At 37.9% G+C, this 15,719-nt stretch overlaps 1 protein-coding gene across 3 annotated transcripts in view; it reads right to left on the bottom strand.

The window, feature by feature from the left end:
- Nucleotides 1–15,719, bottom strand: part of CPED1 (cadherin like and PC-esterase domain containing 1) — a 147,897-nt gene that overhangs the window by 66,892 nt on the left and 65,286 nt on the right. For 2 of the 3 annotated variants that reach the window (XM_032687427.1, XM_032687429.1), the window contains exons 11-16: nt 15,500–15,604; nt 14,389–14,558; nt 9,027–9,094; nt 8,660–8,704; nt 6,625–6,811; nt 3,760–3,928 (exon numbers count right to left, since the gene is read on the bottom strand). In XM_032687427.1, coding sequence (XP_032543318.1) covers nt 3,760–3,928; nt 6,625–6,811; nt 8,660–8,704; nt 9,027–9,094; nt 14,389–14,558; nt 15,500–15,604 — 744 coding nt within the window. The remainder of the gene's footprint in view (nt 1–3,759; nt 3,929–6,624; nt 6,812–8,659; nt 8,705–9,026; nt 9,095–14,388; nt 14,559–15,499; nt 15,605–15,719) is intronic. The other variant, XM_032687428.1, reaches the window with a different exon arrangement.

Here is a 15,719-nt window from a genome sequence, read left to right on the forward strand (position 1 = left end):
TGCATTGCAGCCATTTGGTGTTACAGTTTGCAATGCTATGCCACTGTCTCATAATCAGTTCTGATGGGCTTCTTATGCTATCTGGACTCTAGCAAAAAAATATGATAAAAGGACTTACAAAAATACAAGAGATAATAGTACTTAAGAATAAGTTTTTTTATAAAAATCAGGAAAGTTTTAAAAGATGTTCTGTAAGTCCATTCTCTCAGACCTGAGAAAGCTGTAGGACAACCACATTAGCCCTCTGCACTGCACTGATTCTGGAATGTACTCTTTTACATTTTGGGCAAATGCCCAAAGAGAATGATGAAGAGAACAAAACACACTATGGTACAAAATGTAATATTAGCTATCCATTACTCACAATACAGAAGCAAAATCAAATAAATAACTGTATTACTAAAAAACCCAAAACCCAAAACACCAAAAAAACACAACAACAAAAACAAACAAACAAATAAGCCAAAAACTACCCACTCCAAAACACTCTAGATACAAAGGTCACAGTGTCAAACAAGGTTCCCTAAGCACATCACCAGTTACTCGCCATGACTGCAACTAGGCAAAGATTAAAAATCAAAGAGAGAGCACATTTCAAGTGAGGCATAGATAAATCTGTTTGCATTTTAAAGATAATAGGCACTGCAAGGATGAATAAAATACTTTTTCCTTTACAACAGTTTGTATGTAGTGTGGGGTCTTTCACTTGAGAGGGATGCTGATAACCCTGTCTTAAGAGCTCACTGGCTTTCCTGCTGCCTGCTTTGAATCCTGACTATCTTGGTATCACAGCTTCAGAGACGATAATGAAATGGCACCACTTCCTTCAGGGTACTTAATTTGAATATTGTCACTAATTGCACAAAATGAAGTTCAAGCAGAAATCAACAACCGCTCAATTTACAGTCCAAACAATACTGTCAAAATGCAGAACACACAGTGGAAGGCAACCAAATCTACTGAAGGTGCTGTGGTGATGCAACAGTTTCTTTTCTATTGATTTGATTTTAATGAGGATATTATAGCTGCTATAAAAAAGTAAAGAGGACAATATCTTTTCCCTTTTTAGGGGCTGCAAGGCTTGGAACCACACACCTCTGAATTCAATAACCTTGAAATTAATCCAGCATTATTCAACTGCATGAGAATTGTTAGAAGACTGCAAATAACATCCTGCACTCTGTCTTTTTATTGTAACCTTCCTTATAGTATCATCTTGCAGTGAAACCCGAATATACTAATGGGATTAAACATAAAAGAAAGTCAGGAAAAAAATTACCGGATTAGAATTTTAAGCAAAGCCTTCTGTGAGAAAGACCACACCACTGTCAGTGACCTTCCTCTCCTCATGTGTGATCCCAGTTGTGCCTAGTCAAGTGTCCAAAGGATACTCCATCAGTTCACGCTTATTTATCCTTTTGCTCCTAAAACAGGTGTCTTTGTTACAAAGAGAACAAGCATTCATGGTGGTGTATTAACCCACTCTGCCAGAGCTCATAATGTTCTCTACTATGAAAAGCAGAATGTAATGATGTGATTTAAGCCCTGAGTTCTGTATTGATAAAATGACATCATTCTATGCAAAAGGGAATAAATTCTCTTCTAGCAAATAGGAAAAAGAGTAAAAAATGCAGGCTTTTAAGTGTTTTAGAATGCCATTTCTATCTCCAGTTCCAGTCTTTGTTTGTTTTTTAAGTGTACTCTCTGATAAGTTTGCCTCTAACATAAGTAAAAGTTGTTTTAGAATCTCATACTGTATCTTCACAGCAGTCCTTAGATACCACAGGAATGCTTTTCATCTTATTTTTACTCTAAACTCCTGAAGCTGTCCCTAGCTCTGAACAATTATATTAATTAGAGAGTAGTTATTCACAGAGGAGCAGAAAACCGAGCTTAATCAAAAGAAACTTCTAAAACACTCTTAATTTTTATCACTCTAGATCTCTTTGCCTTTGCAGTGCTTTAAAGACTCATACCCAGTCTCATAAATGCTATCATAAAACATTAACAACAGTGTAAACTCTAAGTGTGGGAGGATGTGTATGAGGTTGAATTCCTGTTCCTATACCCAGATATGTGCCCCAAATAAGGAAAAAATAAGAGCTCCTCACATCTTTCCAGGCAGTGTGTTGTCCTCATAATATAACCCTAGTTCAACTTATCGCTCTCCTTTTCATATTAATTCACACTTAAGATGTCAGGCAGGTTGCTGTACACCTGAATTGAAATCTTAGGTATTATATGTGTTTTTTCTTATTTTACTGTAGCAACTAGTGCTTATTTTACTGTAGATCTAGTGCTGAGCCAGTAAAAAGAGCAAGAAGATGGTCCTTGACCTTCTGGGTTTGTAAGAGAAGTCTAAGAGAACAGACAAAGAATAGGTAGAGGGCCAGACAACACTATAATCAAGTATTCAGATCAGCAGTCAGTAAGCTACGACTATTACACACATTTTCTCTGACAGTTCTAATTTGCTTGAAATAATTATTGTCAACATACAATTTGCTATCGACGTTTATTATCTCTTTGCCTCCTGTTTTAAGTCCCACTATGTATCTCTCCACAAGAAAAAAGAATCCCTCTTGATCTCCCCCATCACATAAAATGCTCTGCCTTCTACCACCATGGTCTGCCAACCAGAGATGGGAAGGAAGTTTTACTAATGGATATATTGATATATAAAGATCTTCAGAAAGAAAATAGATAAATAAAGATAGGATTAGACATTTGACATGAACACGGATGACAGTTTCAACACAATAGTTTTGAAAATCCTTCTTGCTGGATGTAGAATTAATTGTGACAAAATATACTACTCCTGGATGCTCTAATAATCAGAATTAACACACCAATCCTTTTAATCTGCCTAAAATTCCACAGACAAAAGCATTGCCCTGGATTACCATTTACAATGTCACTTCCTTCTTTGAACCGGCTGGCTTATCTTTGCCCACTGTATCAAGGACATTTAGTCCTCAAACTTTGGAATACAAACAGCTCTGATACAGCCTGTGTCCCAGGTTTTCTCTCTTATGCAGAAAATCTTTATCACCATAGTTTCACTAACTGAAATCTTCACTGTTACCTGCTTTCACTACCTTTCTTCCAATTCTGTGTATAATTCAGCCTGATATCCCCTTTCCCAGCCCCAATTTAGCCCTATTTTCCCCTCAACAGACCCACTGCTTCCTAAGCATTAATTTATGTTCCTTCCCAAATTTTTATTTGGATAAATGTGATGTAAGCAACAATGATCCCTTCCTTCAAAATTATCAGTGGTTTTTTTTCATTGTGTTTGTTTGCTCTAGAATAAACAGCTTTCATTCATAAATTATCTGGCAGTATTTTTCTTGAACACTGATAAGTGCACTGTCATCGTAAATATCTCATGGCTCCAATGTCACAGACAGATAGTTATGAAAACTTCCCACTGTGTGTTACAGAGGGACTGTTTTATCACAAGCAAACAACACCTCTCTGATGGAGAAGGTTTTGCCTGACCAACGTAAAGATTAATTCACCCGGAGCTCTCAAATACATGGTAATAGGTACTTATGCTGGACTTACCTTTTATATCCAAAACTTTATGTAAATATTGAATTTCATACAATTTTAGTGTTTAGAACTCAGATTCTAATCTCAACAAAAACTGACTCTACACCAGCTTTGGCCCATGTGCCCTAATTTATACCACTGGATGAACAGAACCCAGCTAATATCACTATTAATTTGAATACGAAAAGAATGCAGAGACAATACCTGCACAAAACCACACATCATGTAGTCATCAAACAAAGGCAGACTGGGACGGTCCTCTCGATAAATTGTTATTTTGTAGCTGTTCACAACCGGAGGGCTGGGCTGTGAATCATCTGTTACAAGAATGATGACTTTGTTCAATCCAAGGCCAAGGGGGTAGTTAGCACTGCTGCACAACAAAATAGGAAAGAAGTGGAATAAACCTTAAAGAAACAAAGATTTATGCTGCTTTATCTATGGCTGCTAAATTTTACTTGTTCCTTGAGGCTGCTATTTCTAACATTTTCTCTTTAAAAATACATGTGGTTTTAAATAAAAACAGTGTAAAATAACATTTTTAACAATTTATAGTTCTTTCAGAAAGATATAATACTGAGAGTGAAACTTTGTGAAAACAGCTTCAGTGGCAGTGGCAAATATTCTGATATGAAATCTGTGAATGAAACCATCAGGGACAATAATTCCTGGCAGGTCCAAGTTTGTGATGAAGTCAGCAGAGAGACAAACATGATCAGAGATGTCAGCCACTGAAATTGTCCACTAGCCAAATGTGATGACTAGACAAACTGCTCAGAGTGACAGACAAGACCAAAGCTGAGCTGTGCTCATCTTCCTTTGGAAGGGAAACAAAAAATGCTGAAAGGCAGAACCTGCACATGCCAGGCTTTTACTTTTCAATTTAAAGGACATACTGGTATTCTGTTTTCCTTTTACAAGGAAGAAATCTTTAAGCTTTTCACTTGTATCCATACTGACTACCAAGGGAGTTAACATTAAGACACCAAAATGTTGAGTGGAAGAATTCTGTGGCAATTTCCTTTGAAATGATATATCAAGACTGACTTCTCACTGAAAATACAGGAAACATACTGAATATTAGATCAGTAAGAACTGTACAGACTGTCTAGTTATTAGAAGACATTCTAGGTCAAAGCATCTGCTTCACAGTCAAAAGATGGTGTGTTGCATGAGTACTTCATGTCATGAAGCAAAGTTTGCTCTGTAATGGTTAAGAATTCTTCTTCCCAAGTAATTCATTGTTCATGCTCTCCTTTTTATCCACTCACTAATGGCTAGTATGTAAATAGGCCAGTTCTCTGGTTCTTAGATACCTGACCCAAATAAATAAACTGATATTGTCCCTGGCACATGCTGTTGTCTCTGAGAGAGCTGGTTGGCAAAGACAAAACTGTGCCAGGGATCACAGTAGCAATTAAATATCATGGATGATTGTGGGTCAGTGATAAAACCTAATGTTTAGTGGTGACTCTGCTCTCTCTTCTATCATCCAGCTTTATATTCCTCTAAAAGATCAGATAAGCTGGGACTCTTGCAGATGGCAAGATGACCCACTTAGTGGATGAGAGAAAGGCGTTGTTGTCTCCCTAGTGCCTTTGGTACTGTTTCCCACAGAAATCTTATGGAGAAGCTGGCTGCTCACAGCTTGGATGGGTATACACTTTGCTGGGTAAAAAATTGGCTGGATGGCCAGGCCAACCATCAGGACAAGGAGATTGAGTGAAACCTCAGTCAGTTTGCAGATAACATCAAATTGGGTGGAAGTGCTGATCTGCTGGAGTCTCTGCAAAGGGATCTGGACAGGCTGGATGGATGGGCCAAGGCCAAGTGTATGAGGTCCAAGAAAGTGAAGTGCCGTGTCCAGCACTTGGGTCATAACAACCCCATGCAGAGCTACAGGCTTGGGGCAGAGAGGCTGGAAAGATGCCCAGTGGAAAAGGACCAAGGAGTGCTGTCGACAGTGAGCTGAACATGAGCAAGCAGTGAGCACAGATGGCCAAGAAGGCCAAAGGCATCCTGGCTTGTATTAAGAACAGGGTGGCCAGCAGGACTAGGGCAATGGTTGTCCCCCTGTATTTGGCACTGATGAATCCTTGACACCTTGAATCCTGTGTTCAGCTCTGGTCCCTCAAGACAAGAAAGACATTAAGGTGCTTGAGCATGTCCAAAGAAGGGAAATAAAGCTGGTGAAGGGTCTGGAGCACAAGTTTTATGAGGAGCAGCTGAGGTAGCTGGGGCTCTTTAGCCTGGAGAGAAAAGGAGGTTGCCTGAAAGGAGGTCGTAGCCAGGTGGGGGTTGGCCTCTTCTCCCAAGTAACAAGAGATAGGACAAGAGGAAATGGCCTAAAGTTACACCAGGGAAGTTTTAGATTGGATATTAGGAAGAATTTCTTCACTGAAGGGGTTGTCAAGCATTGGAACAGGCAGACCAGGGTGAGTCACCATCCCGGGAGGTATTTAAAAGACCTGTAGATGGGTCACTTAGGGATATGGTTTAGTGATGGACTTGGCAGTGCTGGGTTAACGTTTGGACTTGATGATCTTAAGGGTCTTTTTCAATGTAAATTATTCTATGTTTCTATGACGATCCCTTGTAATACAACTCTGATGAAAATGATCATTCTAAATTAGGAAACTTGAACCTATTTCTTCTTTTGACCCCAGCTGTCCTACTCTGACCCACATAAGCAGACCAATTCCAGCAGCTTAGGGCACAGTGCAAAATTAACACCTGGATACAAAAGCTCAAATTCTTTCTTGTCTACTGTGTGCAGTGTAGTGATGGTCCATTCCTACCCAGCTTTGATGCTGTCAGAGATTGCAGGAGCTGGGTGAGATGCTAACAACTGTACCCTCTATAAAGCCAGGGCTAATTATGGCTTGAGAACATACTACCACTGACTTCAGGACATTAAAATAAATACAAGTTCCTCAGTGTTGAACTCTCTCTCACTTTCCTTTGACTCATCTATCTGTGTTCTGGGTATTTGGAAACACAAAAATATTCTGGAATATTCTGACATATTTCCAAAATTAAGTTTTTACACTCATATTTTGTTGCTCATACCTTGGCCCTTTCTTGTCGTCAAGGTGTACTTGGCATTGACAGTTAGAGGGTTCTGCTCCTATCTTCACTGTCACCATGTCGAATGGGACTTCTGCATAGTATTCTTTGATCTTTGGGTTAAACTGAGGATTCAAGTCCAGCTGTGGACTGGTGAAGATCTGCCTGATATGAGATAGGGTATCTTTATCTGTTCCAAGAAGGCATCAAAGAAAAAACTGTGAAATGTATGAACATTTTTGAGTAACATGCAACTTCTGGCAGATTGATAACATGTACAGTGGCAAGATATTTAATGCCTAGTCACTCTGAGACTGATAATCCTGCTGCAAAATCTTAATGGAGTTTTTAGTGGCACTTCAGAGAAATTTTTAGACCTTGGAGGGATTTTAATTATTCAGTGCCCAATCACTTTAGTCCTAGTCACAAAACTCAAAGCCTGAGTAAGCCTTTGAAAATGCAAGGATTAAGTCTTGGAGATCTGTCTCCAGTTGGTTTACTGAAACACAAAGAAGAGCTAGGCCAAAATTCATAACCTACTTAGGTACCAGCCTGTGTACAGGGTTTATGTACAAATGTAATTTCCAATAAAAATCAAAATAAGTTAGACATATTCTTACTCTTCATAAGAACAAGTCACATGGAGATGTCTAGACTCATGGGGTCATTTGCAGTACAACTGGAAGAATGTTTTATTAAAATTCCTAAATCAACAAATTCCAGCTCTTTGCCTGTGTATGAAATCTCCACAATCAAATCCTATTTGCTCAAATGTATCCTTTATTTTGCAGTGTTTGCCCAATTACTCATGAGAATAATTATTTGCTGGCAACCCACTTATGACAAATATTTTAATCCAACCTATCAGATTCAGATTTACAGTACAATTCCACATTCAAAACTGCTTTTCACATACATTCACTAGTACATGTTTAAAACTGGGTACTTCAGAAAACATTCCAGACAGAAAACTCTTTTACTATAATATCTGAAAAATCTTGTAGCTTAAAACCTGGTTTAAAAGGGTCATAAAGGATGTAAGCAGTTCTATGTGGACCTTTTCTATCTTGAAATATCTGCCTTGAGAAAGAAAACAGGGCAATTTCAGCACCTTCTTGCATGGATTAAAATATAAAGGAAGTTATTCCAATGGAAGGGTAGAACTTGGGCTAGATTTGTAGGGGAATAGTCTTATACATTAATACACAGAAGGTATTAAAAAAACCCCTACAGATGAGTACAAACAGTTCTCCACATCCTGTATGTCTTACTTAGAAATATTGTCTCATTCCTAGTTTAAAAATGAGGAATTTAAAAATAAAATTAATGGAGGTATTTTCAAACTAATATGTCATAAAATCAGAATAGTGATGCCAGTCAGCCAGCCCCGGAGCATTTCTGGCCTTTGATTGATAGAGTAGTTCCTGGAGGCACCATATCAGTAACAGAGAGGACGGAAGGCTCAGTGGGTAGCAAAGCTTTTCCACCACAGAGCAACGGCTTCACATTCACAAAGCGATCCCTCAGACAACATGTCAATGAGGAAGGCAGCCAAAAGCATTGCTCTTACCAAAGAAAAATATATTTTAAATCTTTACAGTTCTTTAAATATACTTTAAATATTCCAACAAGCATATATATTTTAGAAAAACTCATCTCTTGAGCAGCTATTTAATATCCTGCTATTGAACCCCAGACAAATTTAAAGGTTTTTCCACAAGAAAAAAACGTATGCTGAAGTTAATGGAAATAGGGGGCAAAAGTCTATTGAAGTGTGACAAGGGATCAATGAGTGCTGGAATACTCACATTAATATGCACACATAGCAATGTTTAATTTTGTGCTTAAGGCTTATTTAATATAATAGCCCAGTTATTGAGAGTTGTTTATAAACATTCTTGCTACTTAAAAATCCTTCTTTTTTTTTTACAGTCTGCAGATACTTGATTCACTGAGAGGTTATGCAGAAAAACCCAAGGAATTTGTTCAAGAAATCTCTCTTCTTCCCCCTTAGTGATCTCGAAAGACCTTGACTTACCATGACTGCATTGCCTTTCTTCAGTCTTACTTGAATAATGCAATGCTGAAAGATAAACAGAAACACCTAATACTTTTCTACTGTAAGCCCAATTACAATCCTATTGGAGAAGAAAATATCTTTTAATCATAAAAGATATGTTGTACTCTTATTCTCTACAGTGTGAGATCTTTGTTTTAGGCCCATGAACACAGTTCATGGGCTCAGCATAACAACTTACACAGAAGAAATATATATTGATCTTTTATATGTAGTAAGCCAAGACTTTTCAGCTGGAATACAAAACAATGTAATCCAAATCATGCATGTTATCAGAAATAATACAAATAAGAAAAACATACTTTATATAAAAGATCCGATCCCTTACCTTTATGACTTCTCCTGGAGTCAGAAGGAACATTCTGCTTAGGACTCCTATTTCCTTGAGAAGATAGCCTGTCGATTCAATAGCAGACATATTTTTACATGAATGGAAGGAACAGAAACCATGAAATATTTTTCAGCAATTTCTATATGGTATCTTAGGGCACACGGTATTTCAATATTCTCCATGAAAAGATCAACCTTCTGGATTCATGTTCTCAGCATTAGCAATATTACCTGAGTGAACATATTCCATAATAAATGGCAGCATATCATATCAAAAGAGAAAACAAGGAATAAATTCCAAAACAAAGCTGCATTGCTGGAAAAAGGAAGAGTGGATATAGCCAGGAATAAAATAACCCAAACTGTATCTCTTAACTGTTTGTATGATGGTTTTCTGTATATATCTGAGGTTTCAAAAATAATTAAAAATAAATGAAGGTCTGTGTCAAGGGCAACATCTCTACTGACATTAGCATGAATTCCTGAATGGAACTCCTATGTGTTTAGCTTTGTTTGCCAATTCAAAACAAATCCAGAATATATATATAAATAAATCCTCCATGAAAAAAAGACAAATTATTTGCAACAATTCATCAACATGTTAGTGGTGCCCATATTACAAGCTTTGCAGACTTTTTCTTTCAAATAGAATTTTGAGAGCATAATAGAAGAAAGGGAGTAGCATAACAGAAGAAAGGGAGTAGGCTTCTTTTTGATCTGTGTACTGGACCTCTAGGTAATAACACCTTTTCAGAGGTCTACTAGCATTTCTTGAAGCTTTCATGTGTTTTCCTCCCAGTGTTTTCCGTAGAAGTTCTCATAAAGCAGCTTCTTCACAGATACTGCAGTTTGGATTTTGAAAGACATGAAGTCACTGTCTGTGCCAAAGGAAGGGAGGTAGCAATATTGTTCTGTGCAATCATCCATCACTAATGTTTCAACAGAAGCTTCTGAAAGCAATATTGAGGTCAATCATGGTAAAAGGTAAACTGTCCAATGATAAAACAGAGATTTCTGCATTATGTCAATGAGATAGAAAAGAAGTCGCTGGCAGATCAGTGTGTCTCTGTGTGTGCATGAAAATGTAGTTCTGAGATTGCAGTGTCTAGACACCACCCTAATTTCATGCACATTCTTGACCTACTTCAAAGGAGGCACTTAACAAACTATTAGAGAGTTTGTTTTCCAAGTTGTAAGTAATTTTTCACCCCCTTCCTCCTTGCCAAAGAGGTAAAGCCAACACTTGTCATAAACATTTTTCCTCTCCACTGTTTCTTTTTTCTTGCCCAGTCCCAAACTCTTAAGGTGAAAACAAGATGTCTTAACTCTATAAAATGCCAGGGGCAGTGATCATCCCACTGTACTCAGCGCAGGTGAGGCTGCATCTCAAATCTTGTGTCCAGTTTTGGGCCCCTCACTACAAGAAAGACACTGAGGTGCTGGAGTCTGTTCAGAGAAGGGCAATGAAGCTGGTGAAGGGTCTGCTGAGAAGCAGCTGAGGGAGCTGGGGTTGTTTAGTCTCGAGAAAAGGACGCTCAGGGGAGACTTCATCACTCCCTACAACTACCTGAATGGAGGCTGTAGCCAGGTGGGGTCATTCTCTTCTCCCACTTAATAAGTGACAGGATGGGAAGAATCTTTCCAATCCAAATGAGTCTACGTTTCCATGATTTATTTCTGCGCTTTTTAATCATCAGTACCATTAAGTTTTCCTTTGTGCAAGCTCCTTGCAGTCATCAGACTGAGGTAAGATGCAGTTATGAAGCTCTTCAAAATACAGGCACCAGCTGAGACCCTGGACTGTGCAGAGCCCTTTCCTTCACATGCTGTTACTCAAGAAGAGACCTTTATCTGTATGAGTGGCCCCTTATTTACTTAAGTATCTCGAAGGAGCTATCAAGTAGAGATGCATGCTTTGCCCACACACTTTGTAATTAGCTCTAATGAAACCAATGACTCTATGTCAGTACCCTTGGTGACTGCATGCTTATGAATGTATGTACCTTTTGAAAAATCCCGGATGTGTACATCACAAACTATTGACTGTGAACCTGTCCTTTAGGAATCTCTCTGATTCCGCAAATGAGAAAGCCAAAGGATTGACAGCAGCAATAGTAATATAGCTCTGATGGTCTAAGCAATCAGAGACATAAGCAATGAAGGATGTTTAGAAATAGAATCTTTCATTAGATTAAAATACAAAAAAGAAAAAATCTAGTCACTTTTGGTGCCTCTGATGGGTATGTTAGTTGTGGATGGTACAGTTTGTAATGGGTCATTAACTAAAGACTGAGAACATATTTCAGTACTTAGCAGAGTTATGAATTTTATTTCTTTAGCTGATGTTATATATAGTTATCTCTTCAAAATAAAGAACCACTGGAGGAAATTTTGTGAGACTGTATCACTAACAATTTTTTTCTGTTTGATTAACTGGCAGTGTGAGCTCTCTGTTTTGTAGAGTGTTTGCTTGGTTTCAGTCACAGTTTCCATAATGGTGTTTGGTTGCCTGAATAAAATACCTGGTGCTGATCTTCAGAAGAGAAATATAAAGTTGCAGACTCAAGAGTGGGAATGGTTTCCTGGCACTCAATACCAACTGTCTCTCTCCTTTCCTACTTCCCTCTGTCTCTCATTCCTCCTATTGCAGGTCAGCGATCTTATCCACACTTCCTCATTGTTGCCACCTTCTGTCCCATAGATCAAACCATGTTACTTTCTCAAACTGCCTGGGTAATTGGCACAACCAAGTTAAACTCCGAGAAATTATGTTCAACACAAATTCAGTCTGAAGGCTGCTGCTTCTATTTTGATCTAAAAAAGGGCTTGTATATGGAAAGCTAGAACCACTTTTCCAAATATATCAGTTGATTTCATAAAAACATTGGCAACTTTATTGACCTGCTTAGGCTTTTGTCTTTTGCAAATACAGAAGAGCTAGCTTCAGTCACTAATTCGATTCTTCCATGATACCCTGCTGTGTGACATAGCCAAACATACTTGCCATGCATAGCACCTATTTTAAAAGACAGCAGTTATGCACATCCTATCATAAGTCATATCACAACTTGAAACTGCAGAGTTGAAAAACAGTGCACAAACAATGCAGAAAATTTATTTCAGTGCATGTTGGGTAGTACTGCTCCATCACTTTCAAAGAACTTTGTAATATCTTATACCAATACATTAGAGGTGGTCATTTCACCTAGGCTGTAATCTTTTCATTATAGTCTAAGATGAATTTCTGGAGTTCTTCTTCACTAATATCATTTAAGGATTCAGAACTAGTCATGTAGATGAAATGGGTGAAAAAATGTAGACCAGGAAACACCTTTAAATCCTGTCTTCATCCTATAGATTTGTGATCAATGAACAGAGTGACTGTACAAGACCTGAGTCAGAAGTCACTATTTTTCACATAAGTATCTTGTCTGGATTTTATAAATGGAAATACCAGTTTTGCATAGTCAGAGAAATAAAAACTGTGTGCCACAGGATTAACTCAGTTGCTTAGAGAACGGTGCTAATAATGCCATGGTTGCAGGTTTGATCCCTGAATGGGCCATTCACTTAAGAACTGGACTCGATGATCATTGTGAGTCCCTTCCAAATCGGAATATTCTGTGATATCTCATCAAGTGTTAAATAAATCAACTGAACGGCCTGATCTTACCTGAAGAAATTTAGGAAAAGTGTTCTGATATACAAACTCGTCGAAGTTGGGAATTGCAAAAAACACAAATCAAAGCTCAAAGAGAATGCATACCTGAGTTAGTAAGTACAACAAAGCTTGTTCTTCCTTGCAATTAAATATAATTACATGCCTATCCGACACATGCATCACCATCACATGCATGTAACTATAGGAGTGGAAGATTATGATTTAGCAATGTCAAAGAACATGTTTTTTTTATACAGTGAATGAACAAATGGTATTATTAGCTTAACCATTGCAGGAAAATATAATGCAAAGAAGCAGACTGGCCCTTGTTCTGGAGAAATATCAGGGTACTTCTACACATTTATATGTATACAATAATGTTCAGCTTGAAGGAAAAAATGAGGCCAAGGGGCTTACTCAAAGTGAGTGAGTGGCACAGCTTAGATTAGAACAGAAAGCTGCTAAAGGCTGGTATGCTTTGATATGCAAACCTAAATATTTCTGCAAAAGGGCAAGGGCTTACATATGAATGCAAGCAGCTGCATCTTTGAGTTACTTCTCATGGAGTGGTCGCAGTAACAATAACTCCGCACATTTATGAAAGTGTGTATTTTCAAAACACTAATAAACAGTTACCTAGAACAGCGTGAATAGATAAACGACTTTATAGTTAAGTAAACAAAAATACAGATAACTATTGACTTGCTGAATGCCCCACCCAATTCAGTGAGGAGCAAAACTAAAACTTAAGAAATCTTACAGATGTCCCATACAGTCATGACAGCATTTTCCAAGCAAAATGCATAAAATAGTGTCATTCATTCAACTTGAGACTCAGTGTAATGGAGCACACACATTGTCTAATGTGCCTCTGTTTCCAAGCCCTTGTTTGTAAAATCATAAATGTCTTTAGACAGCAAAGTGTGGCATATACGTATATAAGACATCATTAGCCAAGAGACAATGAAAACAGAAAACACATTTTGACAAATTTTTTACTAAAGATGCAGTATACCACAAGTTTTCCCCTTCTCTCCATTCATTTTTTACTCCCTCTTTTCTTTTGTCCTCTCCGTCTCTCCTTCCCTCCTTGCTTTTCCTCTTCCCTCCTATGAAAGTTAAAATTTCTTGACAGAAGTTCAGTGGATCCAACCTTGTCATTGCAGTATTTTTTCCAGCTCTTCAAAAAGAGTTAAAATGAGTTTCTCAGAGTATTATGGTCTTTGACCTGCCTCTTGTTGGACAGAAAATCTAGAGCCACTCAAAATTATTTGTCCTTTCAAAAAATCTTCACCTGAAATTTTTTATTTTCTTTACAGTTTTGCTTTTAATTGGTGCATAAATTAAGACAATCTTAACCCTGAAAAATATTCCTAATATTGATTTTACAGTTTTTCAGAAATAACTTAATAATTTACTTAATCTTTCATAAAAAAAATTTAATGTAGTTCCAATTAAATTTTAATCCAGAGACCTTCATATTAGAAAGAGAAGAAAACACTGTCCTATGTAGAAACCTAGCTACAATTCTAATGGCAGAATGGCTGACAGTGCTCCATGATGGCATGATGGACACTCTTCTCAAGACTTGCAAGTCCACCTGCAGCTACTGAAGGATTAAGTTTTATAATGCTCACTGGAGATACTGCAATTAATATAATTTGAGAAACTACCCTCATATATATAACAGCTGTCTTACCATTCTGAAATATTTGTATGTGCTTCTTTAGTCATGAACTGGAATTGTTCAAGTAAACTGGAAAGCAGCCAATGCATAGTCAGGACTGAACCAAGCCGCCTCATCGGGTCTACCATGCGATAAAGGTCGCGCAGTAATGTTTGAATCTTGGGTGCAGCAGAAGGGAAAAGCTGAGAAGAGAGACACTGATTAGAAACCCCACAGTATAATATTTCTAGAATGCCAAGATGTGAGAAATTATCAGAAGACAGTATATATAGCATAGGGATTATTATATATTAATGCTCTTTCCCACATGTGTAGAAAATGACTGTCTTGCCCAGCCTTGCAAATCAGAATTCCTAGTACCGACAAGGAAGTCAAATTCCTTTGCCTCTGTATTGACTTCTGGATCTATTAAACTCAATCGCTCTTCAGAAAGTCTTACTAGTCTCCATCCCTGAAACTCATCCAAGAGTTCTCATAGAAATCCTGATATCATGCAGACTTTCTGAACAACAGATTCAGTTTCAGATCTTTTATTTCTCAAATATTCAGCATTTCCCTCACTAACTGCCATGCCTATTTACAGACACTGACTGTTATTCCTCTACCTGTATTCTTCTCCAAAAATGAACATGAAGTGTTGCCACTTCTTCATCAATATCTACTCTTGGGTCATGATCTCACTGTTATACTGTCTCGACTTCTTCCAATCACACCTGCTTCACTTTATTATCATTCTATTTTATTACCAACTCTTTCGTCATTTACATAGTTCCCTTCCCTTCCAGAACCTTCCCTTCCAGAACCTTCCCTTCCCTTCCAGAACCTTCCCTTCCAGAACCTTCCCTTCCCTTCCAGAACCTTCCCTTCCAGAACCTTCCCTTCCCTTCCAGAACCTTCCCTTCCCTTCCCTTCCTTAGCTCAAATTCTCTATTTCTTTACGTCTTTTAAATTAAACGCAAATGATCCTCCAAAATAAAATCAGTGTAAACTCTTATCTCCTTGCTTCCCTGCCCATCCAGCCTAATACATGTGCAAAGAATGGTAATGAAGGATAATGAAGGAGAAATGTTAGGAGATTTACATAAAATATACATCCAGTACAAGCAAACCCTATTTATTTTACCAGCTCAAATTGTCCAAGACTCTTCAGCTCCTTTATGAAAGTAATCATTGAATTTATCTCTTTTAAAGAGAAACATTGCTCATCTTCTCTGTGGTACTTTCCATCCTGTGAAGGAAAGGGCAGCATGTTCTGGTGAAATCATGGAAAGCAATGTGCTTTCAATTAGACCCCAATCCCTTTGGTGATCAAAAGAACAAGTTACAGCAGATCTCAACTAGCC

The sequence above is a fragment of the Chiroxiphia lanceolata genome, chromosome 5 (genome assembly GCF_009829145.1).
Source record: "Chiroxiphia lanceolata isolate bChiLan1 chromosome 5, bChiLan1.pri, whole genome shotgun sequence".
NCBI classification, from domain to species: domain Eukaryota; kingdom Metazoa; phylum Chordata; class Aves; order Passeriformes; family Pipridae; genus Chiroxiphia; species Chiroxiphia lanceolata.